At 33.4% G+C, this 27,823-nt stretch overlaps 3 protein-coding genes across 4 annotated transcripts; 2 read left to right on the top strand and 1 right to left on the bottom strand.

Moving 5' to 3' along the window:
- Nucleotides 1-890: 890 nt before the first annotated feature.
- LOC134711479 (zinc finger protein 271-like) lies at nucleotides 891-26,436 on the bottom strand. 2 transcript variants are annotated; one of them, XM_063572086.1, is made up of 2 exons: nucleotides 26,413-26,436; nucleotides 891-4,500 (listed from the first exon to the last, which is right to left on the bottom strand). In XM_063572086.1, exon 2 carries the CDS (start codon nucleotides 4,411-4,413, stop codon nucleotides 1,723-1,725), a length of 2,691 nt encoding a protein of 896 aa, XP_063428156.1. In that variant the 5' UTR covers nucleotides 4,414-4,500; nucleotides 26,413-26,436; the 3' UTR covers nucleotides 891-1,722. The 2 variants fall into 2 exon arrangements, with proteins under 2 accessions (XP_063428156.1, XP_063428155.1); XM_063572085.1 differs by lacking the exon at nucleotides 26,413-26,436 and adding an exon at nucleotides 23,784-23,902.
- On the top strand, nucleotides 7,953-9,263 carry LOC134710774 (uncharacterized). The gene has a single exon (XM_063571172.1). It carries the CDS (start codon nucleotides 7,953-7,955, stop codon nucleotides 9,261-9,263), a length of 1,311 nt encoding a protein of 436 aa, XP_063427242.1.
- Nucleotides 9,271-10,059, top strand: LOC134710775 (uncharacterized). The gene has a single exon (XM_063571173.1). It carries the CDS (start codon nucleotides 9,271-9,273, stop codon nucleotides 10,057-10,059), a length of 789 nt encoding a protein of 262 aa, XP_063427243.1.
- Nucleotides 26,437-27,823: the final 1,387 nt, after the last annotated feature.

Consider the following 27,823-nt stretch of genomic DNA (forward strand, 5'->3'; position numbering starts at 1 on the left):
AAAAAGTATGATAGTTTTATTGATATTTGAATTGAATCACTACACTTGCATTCAAAACTATAAGTTTCGATATCACTTTAGCGTATTGACCTGGCATTCTGAAATTTAAATTTTTGAAATATAATACTCATTTTACTAAAATTAAATATGAGCCAAGTCTTTTCCCAAAACATTATTGTCTCTCCATCATTATAAGAATAAGGAGATGTAATATAGTTGCCAAACAGTAAAACCTATACCGTATTTAAAGTCACTGATATGACGAAATGGATACAATTTATAAGAAAAAATGATTTTTTTTGTATCATAGTCAATGAAAAACAAATGATACAGCAACCTTCAACTACCGCGTAATTATGAGTTTCTGAGGCTTAGGGCAGGCATCTGATTTCGGAACATAACGTTTTTGCAAGGGCTTAATTAACCACTAACCTTTCAACCTTGGACAGTGATGTTACAGGACTTCAAAATGAACGCGCGGTAAAAATCAGTTGACCTAGTAAGAAGAGGGTGGCATAAAAAGGACAACAATCAACAAAAATGTGAGACACAAAGTGCCGGTAAAGCAAGACTGGTGAGTCTCTTCTACACGAAACATGGGTCTTTCCTGACGTCGAAAATTTTAATCCGGGTATCTATAAGTTTATTCATAGACAATGTCATATCTATCACAGTGTGAAACTCATCTTTTTATATTAATGTGGTGAATTTGGCAAGAAACTTAAAAAAAAGAAAACAAACTATTTTAATGAATCAATTAAAACAACTAATGAAACAAACTTAAAACAAAATTAAACAGATAACAAACCTAATACTCAAATCAAATAATCACAGATTATTTCATAAAAAACAATTTACTGTATATCGAAGCTTGGTTTTATTTGTTTTTTGTGGGGGGATTGTTTAGATACACGCTTAAATGTATTGCCTTCTTTACTGGAAATACTCATTTCTATGTTTATAATAAAATCTCTTATTTTAGGTAAAAAGATAAACTTAACATTATCAATTCTCCATGTTGTGTAGTCAATGTCAGACAGACACATTTACCTAACAATATAAATTATTATTGGGAGAAATTAGAGCCCAATGAAAGTTCGATAACTGTACTCAAATGGCGATTGACAAAATTGTTAGTAACATAATCTAAAGATTAACATGAACACATAGCATTTTCGGGAAACGGAAATCACTCGAAAACCAAACCAAAGGTAGAAAATATTTTTTTTGAAAATTGACAAACATATATACAAAGATCAAAAATTTGATTCCAATTGAAAACTGCGAGGAAAGCAGCTCGAGAGGTGTTGGCCTTTTTTTTTTATAAAATTATAAAATTAAATAACACGAATTTACATGATAGACACCTTTAGAACCATAAGGATGATAAATAGTTTTTATAAGCGTTTGTGGTTTGCAAAGCAGTGTCATTTTAAAAGTTTATATATTATCAACTAATCCTGGTTCCTTTTGCTTTTCATGTTCAATTTACAAAACAAGACGTTACATTTGAGTTGTCTCCCCTCAAACATTTTCGCATATAGTTCATATTTTGTACAACCAATATAGTGCATATGCTTTAACAGTTGACATTTTACAATAACCATGTAATACTGCATTAATATCACTGTTCATAAAACAATTTCAGGATCAGAATATATGTTCAAAAACAAACTTTCTTTTCTTTTTTTACGACAAATAAAACCATTGAGTCAGACCATTTTATGACAGATCTTTCTTAATATCATGTTTTCTCATATGATCATTAAAGCGTTGTTTTGAAAGGTAGTCACGTCCGATGCAATGAGGACAACTGTATGGTTTTTCACCTGTGTGTGTTTTAAGGTGTTGATTCAATTCGTTTCCTGTGAAGAACGTTTTGCTGCATACTTCGCACTCGAAAGGTGTATTTCCAGAATGCATTAAGATATGTCTTTTCACTGAACGTTCGTCCTTCAATTCTTTACCACATGTTTCGCAGCTTAACATCTCTTTACTGTGTGTTCTCATATGCGTTTTCAATTGGGCATTATCTCCAAACCTTTTCCCGCAGGTAATACAACATCTTGGCTTTTCACCATAGTGTGTTTTCACATGCCTTTGTAAATTGCTAAGATAGGCAAACTTTTTATTACATATTTCACATTCGTAAGGCAGTTCACCTGTATGTGTTCTCATGTGCTTTTTCAGTGCACTGTTCTCGCTAAAACTTTTACCACATTCTTCACATTTAAACGGTTTTTCGCCAGTATGTGTTCTCATGTGACTATCATAATGATTACTCCGTCTGAAGGTATTACCACAAATGTCACACTTGAAAGGCTTTATGTCTGTATGTATCATAATATGAGAACTCAAACTAGAGTTTGTGGTAAATCCTTTGCCACAAGTAGTACAAACGTAAGGTGTTTCACCTGTATGAACTCGAACATGGTTCAAAAGAATGCTTGGAAATCGAAAACTCTCGCCACATATATCGCACTTATGTGATTTTTCGCCGGTATGCATTTTCAGATGAGTTTTAAGATTACTACCCTGTTTAAATCCTTTCCCACAAATTTTACAAATGAAAGGTTTTTCATTAGTGTGTACTCTCATATGGGTTGTCAGGCTTCCACAACTTAATGTTTTATTACAAATACGACACGTAAATTGTTTTGGCTTCGATCTTTCTTTATGAACACGTGAATGTTTTTTGAGTTCATTTTTGTCTCCAAAACTCTCACTACATGTTACACAAATGTATGGTTTTTCTTCAGTATGTATTTTCATATGTGTTGCCAAATCACTCGACAATTTGAACATTTTCCTACATAAGGTGCAACAGTATGGCCTTTGGTTATGCCGTCTAATATGACTTCTCAAGTGTGCATTTTGTACGAAACTTTTACCACATATTTTGCAATTATACGGTTTTTCTCCAGTATGTATTTTCATATGAAGCGATAGGTTTCCGAAACCTCTAAAGCCTTTCCCACAAACCTCACATGTGTGAGGGAGTTCCCCGGTATGCTTCATGTTGTGAATTTCTAATCCATTCATAGATTTGAAGCTTTGACTACATATTGTACAGTTGTGCGTCTTTTCGACTTTGCCATCATGTTTTCTCTTATGTCTTCTCATGTCGCCATGATTTGAAAATCTTTTAGGACAAATATTGCAGCTATACGGTTTCTCTCCTGTATGAGATCTCATGTGAATATTCAAGCTTTGTGGAGAGCTAAAACTTTCAGAGCATATACTGCAAACGTATGGTTGTTCCCCATTGTGTATTCTCATGTGTCTAAGTAAATCTTTCTTACAAATGAAATCTTTACCACAAACATCACAGCTGCTCAGGTTATGACCAGTATGAAATCTCTTGTGGGTCTTTAAATAATCTAAAGTTTTGAACTTTTTACCGCATGTGTCACAAGGAAACGATTTCTTTCGTAAGTGCATTCTCAGGTGAGATTTGAACTTAATACTATCAGTAATTTCTAATCCACAGAAATCACACCTATTCACGTTCTGAAGTGATGAAATTACATTTGATTTGTCCAAATCATCCTTAACAAACTTTATATCTTTGGAGTCAGTACAACTTGTAGGTATCCTAGCTTCAGTGACCTCAACCTTTGTTAAGATGTCTTTCTTACAGTTTTTAATCAAAACCTCATTAGGTTTCTCATCAGAAGTATTTGTTTGAATTTTCATACAATATTTTAAATCAGGCTTTTTCGTGTCTCCTCCCTTGTAAACATCATCATTAACATTTCCGAAAATATTTGATTGTTTCACATCCTTTTTATCTACAATATCTTCTTTAACCTTTATTTTTGAAAAAGAAAAACTAGTTTTTGGCTTGTCTTCTTTATCAACAGAATCTCCTTCACGTTTTCCATAAAGGGCATTAATGAGTTCGGTTATACTTTTTTCTTGATGGATAACTTGTTTAGCTTTTACTGGTTGAGTTGGAAAGTTTTTGTTGTCATTTATATGGTCTCTTTTTAATACTGGTTTGAGTTCAGCTAGTGGTGAAATGTTTACCTTGTTCACATTTTCCTTGTTTGATTTATTTGTGTGAATTTTACCACAAGAAGGCTTCAAATGTCTGCTTAAATGTCCATCTTGAAAACTGTTAAATTTTCTAGTCGAGATCCTGTTATTCTTTAAACTATCAATTTTGATAGGTTCTTTACTGATCGTAGAAGAAGCCGTCATTATATTTTCCTTTTGAACCAAAATCTTATGAGATTCTAAAGGTAAAGTATGGACTGATGTTATACCTGTATTAAATTGGTCAAAATTGTCTTGATGCCCAATGACAAGTTGATATTTTTCAGATGAACCATAATAACTTTTGTTTAGTTCTTCATTTTCGGGATTAGCAATCTCCATAGCTTCTGCTGAATTGTGTGTACTTTCGGTCATTATGCTACCAGCACCAAAGTAACTTATAGATATTTCTCACTATCTATATCTTCCTTTGTTTCAAATAATTATTTGATATCGATGACTCTAAAAAATAAAAAGTTTATCATTTATCAACAAATTATCTTATCAAAGGTATAATACATCCAAATCACAAATTCTATTACGTCACATACGTTTTTTTCATGAAAAGGGACAAAAACATTTCTCTGGATTTGAATTGTAGGAAACTAACCCTGAATTCCATTGCAAAAAAAATTCCTGAGTCATGAAAATGTCTTAGGTGTTTCTAAGCGCCATTCTTTTTTCATTTAGTGTTTCTATAAAAGAATTTGAAAACTTGGAAGTTACAGAAAAAACATCTAGGTTAATCTTTAATTGGATAACTCCCAGTGTGGTTGTTTAGTTTCAATGCAATGAATTTTTATCTGAAAAGGTGTCTTAGTACTTGACAGGAAAAAACTTTATTCATGTCAAGTATGTCCTTATTTGAAACAAAGATGAATAACATTTTGCAAATTATTCTTTATTTTCTTTTTGGAAAGTGCCATTTAACAAAGACTATGATTAGAGGAGAATAATGGTGACATTACTACTGAATATTTAGAAAAACTCATTCAATTTCTTAAAATTTACTGGAAGACACTTTGTTACTACATCAGTTACTGCTGATCATCTTACTGCAAATCTAGATTTTATTTTTTAGATAATTATCATTTTTTTTTGGTCTGAACTAGAGGCTCTAATGAGCTAGAATATAATAATAAAATCACACAAATACTGTCTAGTGTCAGTAGTGAACTCCGAGGGAATTTCAAATTGTCCCTAATCGAAAGGCAGAAACACAAAACTCAGACGCATGAAACGAATGGATTACAAGTCATATTCCTGACTTGGTACAGGCATTTGATTATGTAGAAAATGCTTGATTATTCTTGGTTTTAAAGCTACCTAAACCTCTCACTTGTATAACAGTCGCATCTAATTCCATAATATAACTCTTGGAGTAAGAAAACATCCTAAACATTTATGTGCATAAAAAAAGATTAAGAAGTTATTAACAATGTATAAAATCTTCATTATCATTGATTACAAATCTTGACTTTCGGAGTATGATCAGGAGTCATATTGAAAATACCAGTAATTATTTGTATTTTGATCTTTAACAGGCTAAAACTTCGATAGGTGACTTTGTCACTCAGCATGGTTAATTGAGAGTAACAATCAATTACATCTACAAACCATATATTAAATTTCTCAACGATAAAGAACATTCCGGTCAAGTTCAGTTTAATTTGTTTCTGTTGTTTTCGAAATAAAAGTATTTAAAATGAAATACTAATATTTGGTTCTTATCATTTATGGACACTATTCTGAACTATTCAATCGGCAGATGTTTTTTTGGTTTTTTTTGCGTCTTTATTAGTAGTTGTAGATATTATATTGCTGGTCATATTCGATCTTGACTCTTTCATCTTGTATATCTGGGGATCAATATATTATTTGTAACGGTTATAAGTGTTGTCCTTATTACGATAATATAATAGCGCGAAATGTTCCATTACATATGATACACTAGAACAACATAAATGAGATAATCACATTTTATTGAGGAAAATGATAGATTTTCGGTCGATCATTATAGATGAACGGCGTAAATTTACCTTAACTATTATTATCGGTCCTAAATGCATTTAAAAAAATTATTGAGACCATCTATCATTTTCGATCATAAATGCATTAACGTCGATAATGATCGATAATCTATCATAAAGGAACGCGGGAACCACATTATTGGATAATAACAGTAAAACGTGCGATTCGTAAATGCATTTACGCCCTGTTTTCTATGCCATTAGATATGTACCCAATGGGTTATCGAGAAGGCTAAATTAACTTGTCCAATCATATCCATCGTTTCAAATGATATTGTTTATGAATTGAAATGTTTTTTTTTGTTACATTAAATTATACGAAATTTAAAATTAGATGCCAGTTTGCAACAACCAAGAATCCTGGTAATAGTATACTTATAACAATATTTATAAGTAAATAAGTTATAACTGGCACTAATTTCGTATATTTGGCAAGCCGTTGTGGAATTTATTCTCTATTTATAAATATCATTATTTATTTTATAAATCATTGATCTCATCTTTTTTCTTAAATATTAAATTAACATACCCTTAATTTTGCTGAATTTGCCCCTAAAATCAAATTTATAATTTGGCCTCTTTCGTAAAACTTTGAATTCAATTTGGTAGAACATGCATGTTGACGGCCAAGAAGTGTTATTTTCCCTAATTCCATGTTGTACTTTCCACGACACTGTCAAAGAATCGTCAGATCTAAGGAAATTTTGCGCCCCATGGTTTAGATTAAAGGCCCATTTGGTTTCCAAGAAGCAAATAACTGACTTAATTTGCGTTGTTAAAGAAATGACAAGTCGAGAAGCAAATATGCCATGCATATTCAGGACGACTCACTTACTGTTCAGTTTTTCTAGTTTTGGAATTTTGAAATATTGGTTCTTTTTAATGGAACATTGATTAACTTTACAAGTTGAATTCCCTGTTTACTCTTATCATTATTATCAGTACTTATTGAATGTTCTATAGTCATAACATGTACTTGTTGAATGGTCTATAGTCATAGCATGCATTTGTTGAAGGTCCTATAGTCATAGCATGTATTTTTTGAATGTCCTATAGTCATATCATGTTGTCGAGATTACCGCGGTATCACGACGTTCCTAAGTTTGTACATTACCATTGGCGACGTTGGCGACTTCAGTGACGTCGCCGTGGGTTCTTTGAGTTGTTATTAAAAGTTATGGCTGAACAGACATCTTTGTTATATTAGCGAAAATATACTACTTTTAACCTCCACATTTATGGTACCGTGACCAATGGATTTAAGCAAGCTCAAATCGATAAGATCCGGGAACAGAAGTGCTGTTACAAAACTTATTCGGAAGATAGATGCAGCGAAGCAAGATACAGATTTCGACCCAGAAGAATTGACAGCAACATTTGAAAATCTTCCTCAGAAGCAAAAGATACTGAACAATTTGAACGAGCAGATACTCAACCTAGCGGAAGCAGAAGATATTGAAAGTGAAATTCTAGATTCAGATGAGTATTGTATTACGTTAGAAACCAAAATCAGACACATAAGAAATTTTGTTCAAGATCCTCATACCACACCAAAGACACGTCAGAGTGAAACTTCATCCCAGATATTAAATGTTGACTCTCAACCGTTCGTCTCAGCAAACCTCACAGAAAACTCATGCACGCAGTCGTCACAAAATCCGTTCTCTCAAGCTAGTAACACAGTGAGTACTAATATAAATTCGTATGCATCCGCAAGCAGTCAGAATAAACCCTTCATTGACCGATGTCCAGAAATTTAATTACCTCAAAGCGCAGTTACAAAATGAAGCTTTACGCACCATAGCTGGTTTTGCGCTCACCAATGCAAACTATGCAGACGCCATTATTTTATTGAAGGAAAGATTCGGACAAACACACAAAATCATGCAAGCATACATTCAAGCATTATTAGAAATTCCATCACCACGAAATCATCTTGTCAGTTTGAGACAATTCTATGATCAAATGGAAACTTACGTCAGAGGGCTAGAATCTTTGGGCCAGTCACAAGACTCGTATGGAACATTACTTGTACCAATTAGTTTGAAAAAATTACCGGGAGAAATTAAAAAAAAACTTGCCCGTGAACATGGAACAGAAAACTGGTCATTACGAGACCTCCGGAAAAGTATTTGCAATGAAATAAACATAATTGATGCGGGACAAGACACTGAAACTTCTAACAATTTACCAAGTACATCATCTTTCTTTACCGGAACTAAATCAACAAAACCCCGCCAAAATCAAGCTCTAAATACAAGAAATATACGCCAGAATTTAGACACTAAACATTGTGTATTTTACCACGATGTACACGCACCAGCGCATTGCGCGAACATATCGGATCCAGCAGCACGCATGAACATTGTAAAGCGGGAGAAATTGTGTTTCAACTGCCTTAGAACACATCGTATACATGATTGTAAGTCAAAACACTTATGCCGAAATTGCAACAAAAGACATCACACAAGTCTGTGCACTGTACGCCAATTTAACAACAAGAACCACGAGAATGACAGAAGTAGACAAAGCGTGCAAAATACAAATTACAGCCAACAGCATATGGATTTTCATGGTAACACTCATGGACAAGCTAATCAGACATCTGTACATTTGGTGAATGACACGGATCAGAAGGAAGAGGACACATCAATTTTATACTCATCGTCAGTCGAGGTACGTACAAATGTTCTTTTAAAAACTGCAGTAGCACCCGTATGGTCAGACCACTCATGTAGAGACACCCATATACTTTTTGACGAGGGAGCACAGAGATCATTTGTGACCGAAGATTTAGCAAGAAAACTTAATTTACATTCAGAGGGAACTGAAATTCTACAGTTATCATCATTTGGATATAGAAACAAAACCGTAAGACATTTAGATAAATCGACAGTGTTCGTAGAAACAGTTGCAGGACAGAAAATACCGATACACGTTCTAATTGTACCAATGATTGCCGTACCTTTGCAGAACAATATTCGCCACATCAACAGAGGACTGAATTATTTACGGGGACTTAAGTTAGCACATCCGGTAACACAGGAAGAGTCTTTCGAAATATCGTTATTGATCGGAGCTGACTACTACTGGGACTTAGTCGAGGATGAAGTCATACGGGGGAATGGTCCAAACGCCGTGAGGTCAAAGTTAGTTTTTTTTACTTTCCGGTCCAGTAAGCGACAAGAGGGATAACTCATTGATGGCTACTAGCATTTTTAATATTCTTACTTCTCATAGATCGGAAGAGCATGATATAGAAACATTTTGGAGATTGGAATCGATTGCTATTAACTCGAAGGAAACAGACGAAGACGATACGGATTTTTTGGAAACATATCAAGACACTTCGACTGAACTCAGAGGTAATAAATACTTTGCAAAATTGCCATGGAAACAGGAACATGAAGAACTACCATCAAACTATACAGTCACAAAAAGAAGAACAGAGAACGTTATTAAGAAACTTAGTCAAGATCCTAAACTACTAAAGAAGTATGGAGATATAATCGCCGAACAGGAACGCAGGGGATTTGTTGAGACAGTAGATGAAAAAGAACAAAAAGGCGAGAAAGTTCATTACATTCCACATCACCCTATACACAAGGAATCTAGCACAACTCCTATACGAATAGTATACGACTGCAGTTGTCGTCAATCACCAAGTCATCCAAGTCTAAATGATTGTCTTATGGACACACCACCAAAATTAAATGATTTGACAAAACTCCTAGTACAGTTTAGAGCCAACCAGTTTGCTACATGTACTGAAATTGAGAAAGCTTTCTTACATGTTGGATTGAGCGAAGAAGATAGAGATGTTACCCGATTTTTATGGCTTAGTGACCCTACAAATCCAGGAAGTCAGCTGAAAACTTATAGGTTCAAAGCAGTGTTATTTGGAGCGACGTCTTCGCCCTTTATACTCAACGCCACAATACAGAAACATTTGAAAGAGATATTTAAGTTGATAACATATTGTCTAATATGAACAAAGAGGAAGATTTACTTACGTATTTTAAAGAAGCAAGAAGCTTGATGGCTGGAGCTGGATTCAACTTGAGATCATGGAGTTCAAACAGTGCTAAATTACTAGAATTAGCTAAAGAAGAAAACGTCCTAGATACGGATAAGTATACCAAAATACTTGGAATGTTGTGGAACAGTCGTAGCGACGAGATTTTTTACCCTAAGCGTGATATTCCTACACCAGAACTACTTCAACATGTAACTAAACGAGAAGTTTTGAAATATTCTTCAAAGATTTATGATCCACTCGGCTTACTTAGTTCGGTTACAATGCAACACTTCTGGACAAGATGGAAGTCCGAGTACTTAACTCCATTGCGCGAATTTCACAAAACTTTAGGAAAAAACGAACAATCTATTCAAATTGGAGACATAGTTCAAATACATAATGAATCGCCTAGAGTAAATTGGAAACTAGGTATAGTTAATGAACTTATCAGAGGCAATGATGGACATGTACGGGCAGCACGAATACAGACGAGCAATGGTGAGACATCCCGACCAATCGTTAAACTATTTCCGTTGAAGGTATCGGGGACACATTCGGATGCTACAAGCGATCACACTGACGAGCAACATGAAGACACAACGCAAAGAAGTACTAGACCGAAACGAAATGCGAGCATCAAGGCCCGGGAGAGGATACGAAAGTGGACAAACAATGTAGACGAAAATGATGAAGAAGATTAACAATTTTCAAAAGGACTTTCAAAGTTAATTCAAATTTTTCATTTATGTGAACAAGAACTTAGTCAATTCAATTAAGTTCATTCATGGAGATAGAGACTTTTTAAAATTTGATTTATTTACAAATATGGACAGTTAATGTGAAATTTAAGATAATTTGCACTTTTTGCGGCCCCCAGTATGTCGAGATTACCGCGGGATCACGACGTTCCTAAGTTTGTACATTACCATTGGCGACGTTGGCGACTTCAGTGACGTCGCCGTGGGCTCTTTGAGTTGTTATTAAAAGTTATGGCTGAACAGACGTCTTTGTTATATTAGCGAAAATATACTACTTTTAACCTCCACACATGTACTTGTTGAATGTCCTATAGTCATATCATGTACTTGTTGAATGCTCTATTGTCATAGCATGTATTTGTTGAATGTCCTATAGTCAAAGCAAGTACTTGTTGAATGTCCTAGTCATAACTTGTACCTGTTGAATGTCCTATTGTCAAAACAGGTACTTGTTTGTTGAATGTTCTATAGTCTAATCATGTACTTGTTGAATGTCCTCTAGTCTAATCATGTACTTGTTGAATGTCCTTTGGTCGTAGAATGTACTTCATGAATGTCCTATTGTCAAAACAGGTACTTGTTGAATGTCCTATAGTCCTAGCTTATATTTGTTGAATGTCCTATAGTCCTAGCTTATATTTGTTGAATGTCCTGTAGTCATAGCATAAGCTAATTTGATGTCCTATTGTCTAACCATATACTTGTTGAATGTCTTATAGTAATGCATGTACTTGTTGAATGCCCTATTGTCAAAACAGGTACTTGTTAAATGTCCTATAGTCATAACATGTATTTTTTGAATGTCCTATAGTCATAGCAAGTATCTGTTGAATGTCCTGTAGTCCAAGCATGTATTTGTTGAATGTCCTGTAGTTATATCATGTATTTGTTGAATGTCCTATAGTCATAGCATGTATTTGTTGAATGTCCTGTAGTTATAGCATGTACTTGTTGAATGTCCTATAGTCCTAGCATGTATTTGTTGAATGTCTTGAGTCATAGCATGTACTTGTTGAATATCCTATAGTCATAGTATGTATCTATTGAATGTTCTGTAGTCATAGCATGTATTTGTTGAATGTCGTATAGTCATAAAATGTATTTTTTCAATGTCCTGTAGTCATAGCATGTATTTGTTGAATGTCCTGTAGTCATAGCATGTACTTGTTGAATATCCTATAGTCATAGCATGTATTTGTTGAATGTCCTGTAGTCATAGCATTATTTATTGAATGTTTTATAGTCATAAAATGTATTTCTTTAATGTCCTGTAGTCAAAGCATGTATTTGTTGAATGTCCTGTAGTCAAAGCGTGTACTTGTTGATTGTTCTGTAGTCATATCATGTTCTTGTTGACTTTCCTATAGTCATAGCATGTGCTTATTGAATGTCCTATAGCGCTTCGGATGCACGTCTTGTTTTCAATTTTTTACATCACTGGGTCGATACCTCTGATGGTGGACTATCTGTCCCCGAGGGTTTCATCAACTAAGTAGTCAGTATTTCAAACTTTACTACAATTGTCCGTTTATAAATTTCGAAATTATTAAGAAACTAAGGTTTCAACTCCCTCAGGCAATGTTGGCTTTAGATGGATTTGGCTATTTATTTGAGGTATTTTTTACCTAAACCTCTTCAACGGTTTCGGAACTTATACATCTTTGGATTTCAAATGTTTGTCTTTGAGCTTTTCTAATGAAGGTAAATCCAGAAAAGCACTTTAGACGCAAGAAATTATCAAACGTGTTGTTTTCAAGGCTTCTAATCATGTACTTGTTAAATGTCCTATAGTCAAAACAGGTACTCATTGAATGTCCGATAGTCAAAGCATGTACTTGTTGACCTTCCTATAGTCAAAACAGGAATTTGTTGAATGTCTTATAGTCAAATCAGGTACTTGTTGAATGTCCTATAGTCATTGCATGTGCTTATTAAATGTCATATGGTGTAATCATGTACTTGTTGAATGTCCTACAGTATAATCATGTACTTGTTGAGTTTCCTACAGTCATGTCATGTATTTTTTAAATGTTCTATAGTCAAAACAGGTACTCTTTCAATGTCATAAAGTCATAGCATATACTTGTTGAATTTCCTAGTCAAACAGGTACTTGTTAAATGTCCTTTAGTCAAAACATGAACTTGTTGATTGTCCAATAGTCAAAACAAGTACTCATTGATTTTTTTATAATTGCATCAGGTACTTGTTAAATGACCTATAGTCTTAGCATGTACTTGATGAATGTTCTATAGTTGTATCCGGTACTTGTTGAATGTCATTTAGTCAAAACATGTACTCATGGATTGGCTTATATGTGCATAAGTTACTTGTTCAATGTCATTAGTCGTATTCAGTACTTGTTGGACGTTCTATAGTCAAAACAGAGAGTCTTTGAATATCTTATAATTGTATCAGGTACTTGTTAAATGACCTATAGTCATAGCATGTACTTGTTTAATGTTCTATAGTTGTATCCGGTACTTGTTGAATGTTATATAAAACGGCTTCTCTTTGAATATCTTATAGTCATTAGATAATTTTATTTTTATTTTATTACTACCACTGGGTCGATGCCTCTGCTGGTGGACTATTAGTCCCCGAGGGTATCACCAGCCCAGTAGCCAGTACTTCCGTACTGGCATGAAAATACGGATTTTTTGTGTTATTAAAATTTGCTGTTTCAGAATATTAGAAATTATTATAAATTAAGGAATGTATCTCCCTCATGCAAAGCTCTGATTCCTTTCACGAATTTGGCTATACCTTTTTGACCTTTTGGATTATAGCTCTTCATCTTTTATATATGCTTTGGATTTCAAATATTTTGGCCACGAGCATCACTGAAGAGACATGTATTGTCGAAATGCGCATCTGGTGCAACAAAATTGGTACCGTTGATTTTATTATAATTGTATCAGGTACTTGTTGCATGGCCTATATTCATAGCATGTACATGTTGAATGTCCTAAAGTTGAAACAGGTACTCTTTGAATGTCTTATAGTTGTATTAGGTACTTGTTGAATGTCCTATAATCAAACAGGTACTCATTGAATGTCTTATTTTTGTATCAAGAACTCGTTGAATGTCCTATAGTCAGAGCATGTACTTGTTGAATGTCCTATAGTCAAAGCATGTACTCTTTGAATGTCTTTTTCAGTTGTATAAGGTACATGTGTAATGTCATTAAGTCAAAACAGGTACTCATGGAATGTATAGGTGTATCAGGTACTGGTTGGATGTCATTTAGTTGTATCCGGTACTTATTGAGTGTTCTATATTCAAAACAGGTACACTTTGAATATCTTATAATTGTTTCAGGTACTTGTTGAATGACCAATATTCATAGCATGTACTTGTTGAATGTCATATAGTCATAGCCTGTACTTGTTGAATTTCCTATAGTCAAAACAGGTATTTGTTGAATGTCCTATAGAAGATACAGGTACTTGTTAAATGTCCTAAATTAGTCAAAACAGGTACTTGTTAAATGTCCTAAATTAGTCAAAACAGGTACTTGTTGATTGTCACATAGTCAAAAATACTCTTTTGATTTTTTATACTAGTATAAGGTAATTGTTTAATGTCCTATTGTCAAAACAGGTACTCGTTTAATGTCTAATAGTTGTATTCGGTACTCATTTAATGTCTTATAGTTGTATCCGGTACTTGTTGAATGATTTTAACAGGTCAAAGGTACTCATGGAATGTCTTATATGTGTACCAAGTACTTGTTTATTATCATTTAGCTGTATCCGGTACTTTTTAAATGTTATATAGTCAAAACAGGTACTCTTTGGATATATTATAATTGTATCAGGTACTTGTTGAATGTCCAATAGTCAAAACAGGTACTCATTGAATGTCCTATAGTCATAGCCTGTACTTGTTGAATATCCTATAGTCAAAACATGTATTTGTTGAATGTCCTATAGTAGATACAGGTACTTGTTAAATGTCCTTTAGTCAAAATATGTACTTGTTGATTGTCCCATAGTCAAAAATACTGTTTTGATTTTTTTATATTTGTATCAGGTAATTGTTAAATGCCCTATTGTCAAAACAGGTACTCATTTAGTGTCGAATAGTCGTATCCGGTACTTGTTGAATGTTTTTAGTCAAACAGGTCAAAGGTATTCATGGAATGTCTTTGTGTACCAAGTACTTGTTTAATATCATTTAGTTGTATCCGGTACTTGTTAAATGTTCTATAGTCAAAACAGGTACTCTTTCAATAGATATATTATAATTGTATCAGGTACTTGTTGAATGACCTATTGTCATAGCATGTACTTGTTGAAAGTCTAATAGTTAAAAACAGGAACGAACTCTTTGAATGTTCATAGTTGTATCAAGTACTCGTTGAATGTACTATAGTCAATACAGGTACTCATTGAAAATATTTAAGTTGTATCAGGTACTTGTTGAATGTCATATAGTCATAGAATGTACTTGTTGAATGCCCTATAGTCAAAACAGGTACTCTTTAAATGTCTTATAGTTGTATCAGGTACTTCTTAAATGTTCTATAGTCAAAACAGGTACTCATTGAATATCTTATAATTGTATCAGGAACTTGTTGAATGACATATAGTCATAGCATGTACTTGCTTATACTTGTTGAATGTCTCATGGTTGTATCAGATACTTATTGAATTTTTCATATCAAGTACTCGTTGAATGCCCTATAGTTGAAAGAGGTACTGTGTGAATGTCTTCTAGTTGTCATTTAGTCCTAGCATGTACTTGTTGAATGTCTTATCGTCAAAACAGGTACTCTTTGAATATATTATAATTGTATCAGGTACTTGTTGAATGTCATATAATCATAGCATGTACTTATCGAATGCCATAAAGTCAAATCAAGTAATGTTTGAATGTCTTCTATTTGTATCAGGTACTTGTTAAATGTCATATAGTCGTAGCATATACTTGTTGAATATCCTATTGGCCTAGCATGTACTTGTTGAATGTCTAATAGTCAAAACAGGTACTCTTTCAATTTGATATAATTGTATCAGGTACTTGTTGAATGACCTATAGTCATAGAATGTACTTGTTGAATGTCCAATAGTTAAAACAGGAACTATTTGAATGTCTCATAGTTGTATCAGGTACTTGTTGAATATCCTATAGTCAAAACAGGTATTCAATGAATGTCTTATGTTTGAATCAAGTACTCGTTGACTGCACTTTAGTCAAAACAGGTACTCATTGAAAATATTTTAGTTGTATCGGGTACTTGTTAAATGTCATATAGTCATAGAATGCCTATAATCAAAACAGGTGCTCTTTAAATGTCTTATAGTTGTATTAGGTACTTCTTAAATGTTCTATAGTCAAAACAGGTATGCATGGAATGTCTAATAGGTGTATCAGGTACTTGTTAAAAGTCATTTAGTTGTATCCGGTCTTTGTTGTATGTTCTCTAGTCAAAATATGTACTTTTTGAATATCTTATAATTGTATCAGGTACTTGTCGAATGTCCCATGTTTGTATCAGGTACTTGTTGAATGTCCTATACTATAGTCGAAACAGGTACTCATTGAATGTCTTATTTTTGTATCAAGTACTCTTTGCATGACCTATAGTCAAAACAGGTACTCATTGCAAATATTTTAGTTGTACCAGGTACTTGTTGAATGTCATATAGTCATAGCATGTACTTGTTGAATGCCATAATGTCAAAACAGGTTCTTTTAATGTCTTCCAGATGTATTCAGTACTTGTTAATCGTCATATAGGGGTAGCATGTACTTGTTGGATGTCTTATAGTCAAAACAGGTACTCGTTGGATGTCCTATGGTAAAAAAAAGGTACAAATTGAATGTCCTATAGTCATAGCATGTACTTGTTGAATGTCCTATAGTCGAAACAGCTACTCTGACAGTGAATGTCTTATTTTTGTATCAAGTACTCGTTGAATGACCTATAGTCAAAACAGGTACTCATTGAAAATCGTTTAGTTGCATCAGGTACTTTTGAATGTTATATAGTCATAACATCTTCTTAGTAAATGCTCTATAGTCAAAAATTTACTCTTTAAATGTCTTATAGTTGTACCAGGATCAGGTAATAGTCGTAGCATGTACTTGTTGAATGTATTTACTAGTCCTAGTATGTACTTTTGGAATGTCTGATAGTCAAAACAGGTACTCATTGAATGTCATATAGACATAGCAAGTTGTTGTTAAATGTTCTATATAGTCATTATTACAAATTAGTCGCCATTCAGGTATACTAATTCCATATTATATATGAAACAGTTAAAAAAAAACGCGAATTCCATATAACTTTGAACGCGTTTTGTTTACATTTATATATTATATTAAAAAGTGCTGAAAATACAAAAATATCATTATCTAACGGCAATATCTAATATAAGGAATAAATGAAAATAGCACATATTGTATGAGAGGTGATTTCTAGGCTATACCTTTGAAAAGAATTCTCAATTCTCTAACATATGTAGAACTATAAATACACGAAAACGTAAGGCGGTGAATAAAAACAAAAAGGACACAAATAGAACAGCCAAATTTATCTGACAGACAAATTTGCTTGCGAGAAGTTGAATCGGGGTTATTTTATAACAATTTCTATTTATCAACGGAAAAATTAGAATATATTGTTTAAACCATGTTGAAACCAAAACACTGACTACGGGCTTATGATGCACTCGTGAACCAATAGTCCAACAGCAGTGGTGTCGACCCAGTTAATCAAAATTACACTATTGTTAGTGTTTGCAAAATTATAGTTTCAATAAAAGGGGCACTCACTGTCAAATTCATATTCACCGATTTTAATTAAATTCTCATACTTGATTTGTAACAACGTAAATCATCTATCAAAACTATTAAACGTCTAAAATATACAATTAACAGAGCACTGGCATGAAAATACGTAGCTTCATTTCGTGTGTATTTTAATCTAAACGCCATCTAATTAGGTATCGAGTTGACCTCTAAAGTCATATAAGCGATGTAAACATAATAGATATAAAAAGATTAAGCAAACTCGTGCTGTTGGATTATTTAAGGTCTATTTAATTTCATATAATGGATGAAAAATAAGTGTTTATGAATGAAAATGATTGTTTATGGATCGAATCAGTCAATCAAATGATTTACATTTGTTTCACTTTCAATCCTTTAAAAAACTGTACGCATACAATTCACGTGTTCTCTATCTCAAGATTAGGGGTTAAATTGAAGGTCACATGAATACAGATTCAATGAGGTCGAACTATTCACTTGCAAGTATAGCTTTTTGTTCGGTATGAGCCAAGGCTCCGTGTTGAAGGCCGTACATTGACCTATAATGGTTTTCTTTTATAGATTGTTATTTGGATGGAGAGTTGTCTCACTGGCAATCACACCACATCTTCTTATATATATTTACCCCGCCGCAATGTTGCGCCTGTCCCAAGTCGGGAGCCACTGGCCTTTGTTAGTCTTGTTTGATTTTTAATTTGAGTTTTTTATGCATAATTCGGAGTTTAGTATGACGTTCATTATCACTGAACTAGTATACATATCTTTGAAGGGGCCAGCTGAAAGACGCCTGCGGGTGCGGGAGTGTCTCGCTACATTAAAGACCCATTGGTGACCTTCCTCTGTTGTCTGCTCTATGGTCGGGTTGTTGTCGATTTGACACATTCCCCATTTCCTTTCTAAATTTTATTTATTGGTCTTTTTTTTTGTAGATATAACTTTGCTAAACATTTTTGCTGTTTACAGTTTATTTTTATCTTCCATTATATTCAAGATGATAACCAAAAACTGCAAAATTTCCTTAAAGTAACTTTAGTGGCAGCAACCCAACAATGGGTTGTTCGGTTTGTCTATAAATTTCAAAGCTGATAGATCTTGACCTTTTTACCATTTTTACAATTCATAAATAATTCCTAAAGGAACATTCATTTAAAGTTAAGAAGTATAAGGCACGATAGTTTCAGAGAAGTTTTTTAAATGTTAGCAAACTTGACGAATAAATTCTGTAAAAATGCCCTTTAAAGGGCAATAACTCCTTAAGGGGTCAATTGAAAATTTCGATCATATAAACTTTTTCGTAGATCTTTCTTTGCTGAACATTACAGTTTACGTGATATCATTAATCTATAATAATAGTCAAAATAGTAACTTATCAAAGATACCAGGATATAATTTAGTACGCCAGACGCGTGTTTCTTCTACTTGGAATAAAAGTGTGAATTTTTTTATTGCTGCTTATAATTAATATTTTTACACTAGAGTTACTCCCTTGGAACACATATAACTTGATACTTGTGTAGTATTAATTTTAGTTAAGATTGTTTAAATGATTGATCTTTGTTGTATATATGCTATTAATGATTATGTTCATAATTGAGCTTTCTTTAATAAAATATTTCTCATATAGGACTCATCAGTGACGCTCATATCAAAATAGTTATAAAGCAAAACAAGTACAAAGTTGAAGAGCATTGAGAATCAAAATTCCTAAAAATTATTACAAAAAAATACAAAATTTAACACCATTTAGAGGCAGCAATCCAACAATCGGTTATTCGATTCATCTGAAAGTGTCAGGGTTGATAGATCTTGACCAATTGAACAAAATTACCCCACGTCAGATTTGCTCTAAAAAAAATAGTTTTGAAGATATAAGCTAAACACTGCATCTGACTCCTATGTTCTATTTTCAGCAATAGCCGCAATGTTTGTCGATGTATCGAAACCGTTCGATATCACAAACTAGTCAAAACATTTACTAAATTTTATCGTCGGTATAAAGACATCATTCGTAAATATAGCTCAACATGCAGACTTTTTATACGTTCAGGTATTTCACATCCAATTTTTTATGGAAATATTCTTTATAAAGCACAAAGGTGTCAGTATTCACCTCATAAACTTACAAAACCTTTGAATAGACTAATTAAGAAGGGATATAATTACGATACTGTTGTCAAGTCATTAAAGATTGCATATTTTGGCGTTAATATTGAGTCACTGATAAGGTCTTTGCGTCGGAACTAAACACATTTATTCTAAAAACAGTTGTTGGCATGACACGGGTTATGTTCTTCTCATATATGTTATGATGGTATGATACTAAACCCCTTACGGGAAGGATTGTGCCTGATGTTCATATGATGAAATCATAATCTTTCAGTCAGTTTAATTGAAGTCTGGAGCTGGCATGTCAGTTAACTGCTAGTAGTCTGTTGTTATTTATGTATTATTGTCATTTTGTTTATTTTCTTTGGTTACATCTTCTGACATCAGACTCGGACTTCTCTTGGACTGAATTTTAATGTGCGTATTGTTATGCTTTTACTTTTCTACACTGGTTAGAGGTATAGGGGGAGGGTTGAGATCTCACAAACATGTTTAACCCCGCCGCATTTTTGCGCCTGTCCCAAGTCAGGAGCCTCTGGCCTTTGTTAGTCTTGTATTATTTAAATTTTAGTTTCTTGTGTACAATTTGGAAATTAGTATGGCGTTCATTATCACTGAACTAGTATATATTTGTTTAGGGGCCAGCTGAAGGACGCCTCCGGGTGCGGGAATTTCTCGCTACATTGAAGACCTGTTGGTGACCTTCTGCTGTTGTGTGTTTTTTTATTTTGGTCGGGTTGTTGTCTCTTTGACACATTCCCCATTTCCATTCTCAATTTTATGATTGACAATGATACAAGATGAGGTTGTGGCACAGACATGTAAGACGGTTGCGTGCATTTATAAGTCATACAATATTAAGCCATGCTGACCGTGCGAGGGCTTCATTGCCATTCAATGTCGTTAAAACCCCATTAATAAGTAAAGCCAAGACGGTAGTTGGTAAAAAAAATTTTTTAGCAAACTCGAATCAGCAAACTAATAAAAAAATGACTTTGTGAAACTAGTAAGATACTAACAGTGGATAGAATTTCTGAACAGTTTACGTTTTACATTTTTACGACGGGCGGTCTGTATTCTGTCCGAAAAGCTAAAAGAGGGACGAAAGATACCAAAGGGACAGTCAAACTCATAAATCTAAAACAAACTGACAACGCCATGGCCAAAAATGAAAAAGACAAACAGAAAAACAATAGTACACACCACACAACATAGAAAACTAAAGAATAAACAACACGAACCCCACCAAAAATTAGGGGTGATCTCAGGTGCTCCGGAAGGGTTAGCAGATCCTGCTCCACATGTTGCACCCGTCGTATTGCTTATGTGATTACAAATCCGGTAAATAGTCTAATTCGGTAGGTCACATTCATGAAAGGGAAGGGGATTGTAGTTACGACGTAAGGAACATATCCGATATCATTTGTGAAACGGTTATTTCATAACGGTCAATCAACTCGTGATGGCGTCCGTAAAATTTATGAAGGGATGATTTCAACTTCACCATTTGGAACTCTTGGTGTAATAGCTTCCTTGTAAGCAGCAACCCTCTATCAAGAAAATCATGATAGGAAATGCAAGCACGGGAATATCGTAGCAATTGGGAGATATATACCCCGTATGCAGGTGGATAAACATATTTAACATTATAGAAAGTGGTTTTATACACAATTGTTTTATAAAACGAATTCCAAAGACTGAAAAAAACCTAGTATCAATGAAACTAAAAAAAGTGCTAAAGTCCCTGTGTAACACGATGTAGCAAGTTCTCTTTCCCTCATAAATACCATAGATTGCCGTTTAAAAAAAAGGAAAAAGACTATTCGGTATGTGGTTTTTTTCACACTGTTGAAGGCCGTACGTTTGCCTTTAATTGCTTACATCCACTTATATATTTGAAGTTAGATGGATAGTAAGTACCATGTATATATAATACCATATCTCCTTTATTTCATATAAAATATATCTTTGATCAATTTTGAGTAAAACAGAATAATTCAAAACATCCCATAGTTAGTCTTCACGCTTAACAACAAGTCCTACGGCATTGGCTTGTAAAATTGCTTTCTCGCTTTTTAATTCGTCTCTATAAACCAACAGAATCCAATTAAAATTTCAAAAAATTGAGCTTCTGGCTTGTGGACTCAAAAGTTAAATGTGAAGGCTACAGTTTATACTGTGCTTCGATTATGATAAACGTCTGTCCAAGATTAAAAGTTTTTCATAAAGGTTTGACATGCTGATTTATGTGTATGAGCTTTTAATTCAACTTCAGATCGGCTGCAATAAAATATTTTAAAATAACTGCAAAAAACAAATCGTTCATTTAACATTAATCAGACAGTTATTCTCTTTTTTTATTGTAGTTTAGCATCTCTCTTTTCTCTGTTCATTTGATATCAATATTCCTTTGTTTTATTCAGTTGAGGTCGAATTATTCTCTATCCTATCAAAACTCATTCCTGACTCTCAAATAACCCCTTCCGCTTTCGATTTGTTCGCTACGAGGATTACGAGATAAGGTTTTTTAAGAAAACAATCCTAATAAATATTCCTATACCTTTGCCTATTACGATATCATTTTGAAAGATAACCTCGTTTTTGGTCTATCTGCGGGTTGTTTCTTTGTATGATATTGGTTCAACCAGAACCATACTAAAAGTTCTTACGCCGAATCATCTGAAGTAAAACGACGAAATGAACAAAGATTTGTAGTAAACTCGAAATCTGCTGTGCAAAAATTTCAGATGAATTAAGTATTCCGATTCACGCCAGAAAATTGTTGATTTACAAGTGCTAACACATTTCGTACAGCAGAACTCAAGACACCAATTACCATGTTGAAAATTTCGAAAAACAAATGTAACGTCACAGTACCAAAATTTCATAAATTTAGCAACAAATAAAGCAGCGGAGATCGTGCAAGTTTTATTTGAGACTAATAAATGATAGATATTTTAAAAATTTGATATTATGCACGTCTTTCAGCATTTAACATTTCTTAATATATTCAAAAGGTCATTAAACGTTCATAGTATATATATCAAAAGATGGAATGTGTATTGGCTAGAAAAAGCGGAGACGTTCACAAAAGGTCAACTTTCTAGAGTTACCAAAAGAAATATGCAATTGCATCCATTCTTTAAAAATGATAGTATGGAATATTGTCAAATTGTTCTGAATTTGGAAAATAAAGCAAAACATCAGTTTATAAGTTATTCGACTTTTACGAATGTGGATTTAACTTTTAAGCATGGATGCAATTCGGGTAGTACTCATTTTAGAATAATGGCGTTTGAAGGTCAATTCAACCCCATTTTTCTATGATTCAATATGGATTAGTAATTAAATTGATGGAGGTATAAAGTAAATAAGGAAACTTTATTACACTTACAAATTAAATAAAGAATGGGGACTTTGTTTTTTTTTATAGTTTGAATAAAAGACCGTACATTGACCTATAATGGTTTACTTTTTTAACTTGTTATTTGGATGGAGAGTTGTCGCATTGGCACTCACACCTCATCTTCTTATATCTACATGTGAAATATATTGGGAATGTGGGCCGGCCATGGGACACAGATGATGCAGGATATCAACAGACTGTAAAACAGAGATCTTTGTTTATAAAATGCATAACATAAATTACTCACTTGTGTGTCAATAAATTAAGTGCTATCATTTATTTTTTTAAAGAAATCATAAACAATCTTTCTTCTCCAAAAAAAACCCGTACCGAGTCACTAAAGTCGAGCGCACCCTAGAAGGTGTACTTGAATTGGTCCAAACTTATTTGTTTTAACCAATATCTAAATTTAAAAAATTGTTTTAAGGAAATCAGTCTTAGCACTGCATGGAATATTTAGTCCTCTGTCTATCAATCACCGAATTGCTAAATATGAGAGTACAAGGGGAAAGGCTGTGGATTATCTAATAAAATTTCCGTGTTTTTAATAGCTTTGAATCGACACAAGGGAACATGATCCTTAGGTATTTATAATAGATATATGTTAAACAGTAAAGATAGTATTGCAAATGTTGAAATAAAACTTACCAGGGCAGATGGTCTATAAATCCGACTTCAACCAAGCACAGTAACAAGTTTAAAAGGTTGGCGGTTTCGTTTTGCACGGACTCCAGCTGTGAGAAACCAGTCGAGTATTCCTTGCTAAAAATATATATACTAGCTAATGAAAGAAGCGCAAACACTTTATTAGGAGTGTCTCTCTGCATTAAAATTTAACTTCATCGCTCATGCAAAATATTGAATGTGTGGGTATGGGTTCTAATAAATATTATTGATTGATTCTAACTTCCTTGAAAAAAAATTATCTCAGCAGTGATTAAAAAAAAATTGCTATTGAAAAAAATTGTTCGTTTTTATCCCGAATTAAAAACCATGCCCATCAAAAGTTAATTTGAAGATAGGTACCAACATTTCATACTTTCGTTTTATTCAAATGTTGAATTTTAGGATTTTATAATATTGTTTTATAACATGCACTAGTAGAGTTGACTAAACGTCTGAACCGAGAGTTCCATGTAATATTATCTTTGTTTGGGTTTTTTTTTTTCGTTTTGGAAACCTTTTTATCTTTTAAATGCTTTTTTTCGAAATTTGAATAATTTTATCATTTAATACTCGAGCAAATTTAAAGTTTATGGTATTTAAATAACGCATGGAATACACGAATACACAAAACAAACCTACTTTGACCTAACAAAATGATCCTACTAAAGAAACTAAACATCAAAACATCTTTACACAGACACTTGTCACTGAAAGTATTAGGCCAAAAAATATAATATGTGTGTTTCCTATTACATCTTTGAAAAAAATATGGTAGGTAGGTACGGATTATTTTTAGTTTACGATTTTTTGTTTTACATTGAGACTTTTGGAGGGACCGTTATAACTTTAACAATGCTTATTGGAAAATGACCAAAAAACTTTAGTGAAGGCTACGGGTAGGGTAATAGTAAACACACGTCTTTTTAATGTGGCCTTAGGTATTAATAAAATCCTTAAGTGCATAAGATGCAAAACATAGATGAAAAAAGTAAACTTTATTTATATAAGAATCTTAAACAAAATTTATGTTTTGAAGACTATTTAAGAACATCAAACTTTACTTATAGAAAATTAATAACAAAACTAAGAATAAGTGACCATAATTTAAATATAGAAAAAGGCAGACATGCAAATATTCCTAGAGAGCAGAGAATATGCCTTAAATGTAAAACATTAGAAAACGAAAAACATTTTATATTAGATTGTAAATTAAATATGGAACTAAGAAATAACTTTTTTAACAACTTGAATTTTAATTTTTCTGTTAAAGATTTATCTGATGAAGAAAAGTTGATTACTATACTCAATCCATCAACACCATCACAAGTAAATAAATTGGGGTCCTACATCAAAAGGTCATTAGAACTGAGGACAGGGGACACTGGAATAGTTACTGTAAATGGATGATTGTGTATATATATATGTGAAATATAGTTATATTGTTTATTATTTTATATGTCACAAACTTAATGTTTTAGTTCATATGGCAATGAATATTTGAATTTGAATTGAATTAAAGTGCAATATTTTAAAGCAAGTTTATTAAAAACACACGGCTTGCAGGCAGGGATGTTTCGGAAGAACCCCCTTCCCACTGAAAACATATATATACATACAATATCAAAGACTAAAGAACTCTAGATTGAAATTTTAAGTTTGGCTTTTAAAGTCATTGCGCCATGGCCCCAAATAACCCCCTCCGACAGTGAGGCATTTCATGAATACGGACCCGGATATAAAGGTCAAACATAGGTCACTCTATCTCCCGGCTCTATCTTCAAATCATATTTTACAAATGTGAAGGCTTAAATGCATCGGCAGTCACCTTTAGTTCTTGTTGATGTTTAGTACATGTAGTCATGTATATTGTATTATTGAACATAGAAGAATAATAAGTTAGATACTTTTAAAGTTTATCTGGAAAGTAATAGTGTACATCACATATGGTGCATCTGAATAATCTGTCAATGCAGTGTGAACACTGTCTGACCAAAAAAATGTCAGACAAAAAATCTTTCAGTCAGACAGAACTTTTAAAATTTATTGGTTGCATTTATAGTAGAAAAGTTCAGATTTCTCTTCTTTTGGTCCGCAGACAAACCCCAAAACAGTTTGGCACAGAAAATTTTCCGATTCGATTCAAAATTATATTTTTTCGACTGGACTGGTACATTTTTTTTACCACTACTGCTTTACCTTGCTCCTGTCCGGAAAATTTTCCGATCCGATTGAATTTTATATTTTTTCGACTGGAATGGTACAATTTTTTTACCATTACTTATTTACTTTGCTCCTTCTTTCGCGCCAAAATATTTGGCAGAGTTAAAGTTCTTGATTACTGTGATATGTAACCAAATTATAGCGCCACCTGGAGGATAGAACTTCTTTGTGTCGCGGATCACTACAATTCCGGCCAACAATTTAAGAAGAATTTCTCCGTAGTGCATACGAGGTTATTGTACTGCATAGCGAGAATGGCCGAGTAGTTACGATTGAGACTGCAATGACATCGCCCTTTCATCAAAAAACTATTTGGACTTGGAAGTTTAAAAAATGGTGTACATTTGATATCAAATATGGCGCAACATAAAAAAAATGAGTATTCATTTACCTTAAGCTTGTCGCACATGTCTTTGTATTTCATTTACAGCTTTACCGCGTAAAATTTCTCCGGATCCGTTTTACATATTATAAACGCGGACCTGAAAGAGAGCACCTACGGATCCCTGATCAACAAATGTAAAAATGAAATGGTTTGAACTGCAATTCAATTTTTGCACCCTTTTCTACCAAACAGAAAATTGACAGTAAGTTAGTATGTTTTGTCTATTTGTCTTACTTTAGTTTATTAACGTATTTTGAAAACGGTGGCATCAACGTGACAGAAAAGATGTACAAGAGTTGAATAAAAAAAAAGTTCCAAAGTTCAGTTTCTACCAAGCAACCTCTTAATAGGTGATAATTGGTCTGTAATTGTAGACGGGGGGGGGGGGGGGGTCTCGTAATTTGGCGAAGAAACCATTTTTTTAACATATGAATTGCTCATTGTTGAAGGTCGTACGGTAATCAATAACTGTTAATTTCATTAAGTCTCAAGGGGTTTAGCTAATATTGTAAAATTTTGAACTAATGAACAATTAACAATTCGATTCAACAATATATTGAGGACCCTTAAAAAGACCGTTTTTGTAATCATATTGATTTTAGTCTTTCTTTTCGCTCTGACAGGCATCTCCTTATATGTAGTTCATATTGGCTTTGTCTTAAGAATTGCAGCTTTAATGGCAAAATGGTTTTTTACCATACTAAAATCTGTGAAGTGGACACCACCGAAGCAGGAACAAAATTTATTAGTAATCTACGACGGAAATTCGTATTTCAAGAAATTTTACGGTCGCCATCATTAGCAGATTGCCCAATATGACAAAAGCACAGTCAGAAATCATATCTGATATTCTTCGTCAGTCATAATAACCATCCATCCGGCATTACCAAACTGAACAAAGAAATAACACGACGGCCGGGTTCCGTATAAGGTGCAGGAAATGCTTAACCTTCCGGAGCACCTGATTTCACTCCAGGTTTTAGTGGAGTTCGTGTTGTTTCTTATTTATTATTTATAACTGTTGATGTCAACGTCCTTTGGTTTTTTAAGTCTTTTTTTACTTCTTGGTTTTGATTGTTATTGTCTTATAAATACATTGCCGATGTTGATTTTCATATTAACAGGACATTGACAATGTCTACAAACTTGAGTCTGTTCACGCATTCAGCATGTTGTCAGAGTGATTTACCTCGTTGGGTATTGGCATACTCCTTACAACCGATGAACGTTCCAATGCATTTTATCTTCGGTCGTAGACCAAATGATCGGTAGACATTACTGCTGAGCCTTCTTGCAAATGAGTGACCGACTACTAAAATCCCCTTTTTTTCAACAAATCTGTAAAGTAGAATATCTTCTTTTATATTTATATGGTAAACGATTAAATCTTGAGTTTATGGGTCAGAATCGAAGCCAA

Source organism: Mytilus trossulus, chromosome 3, assembly GCF_036588685.1.
Source record: "Mytilus trossulus isolate FHL-02 chromosome 3, PNRI_Mtr1.1.1.hap1, whole genome shotgun sequence".
Taxonomy (NCBI): Eukaryota; Metazoa; Mollusca; class Bivalvia; order Mytilida; family Mytilidae; genus Mytilus; species Mytilus trossulus.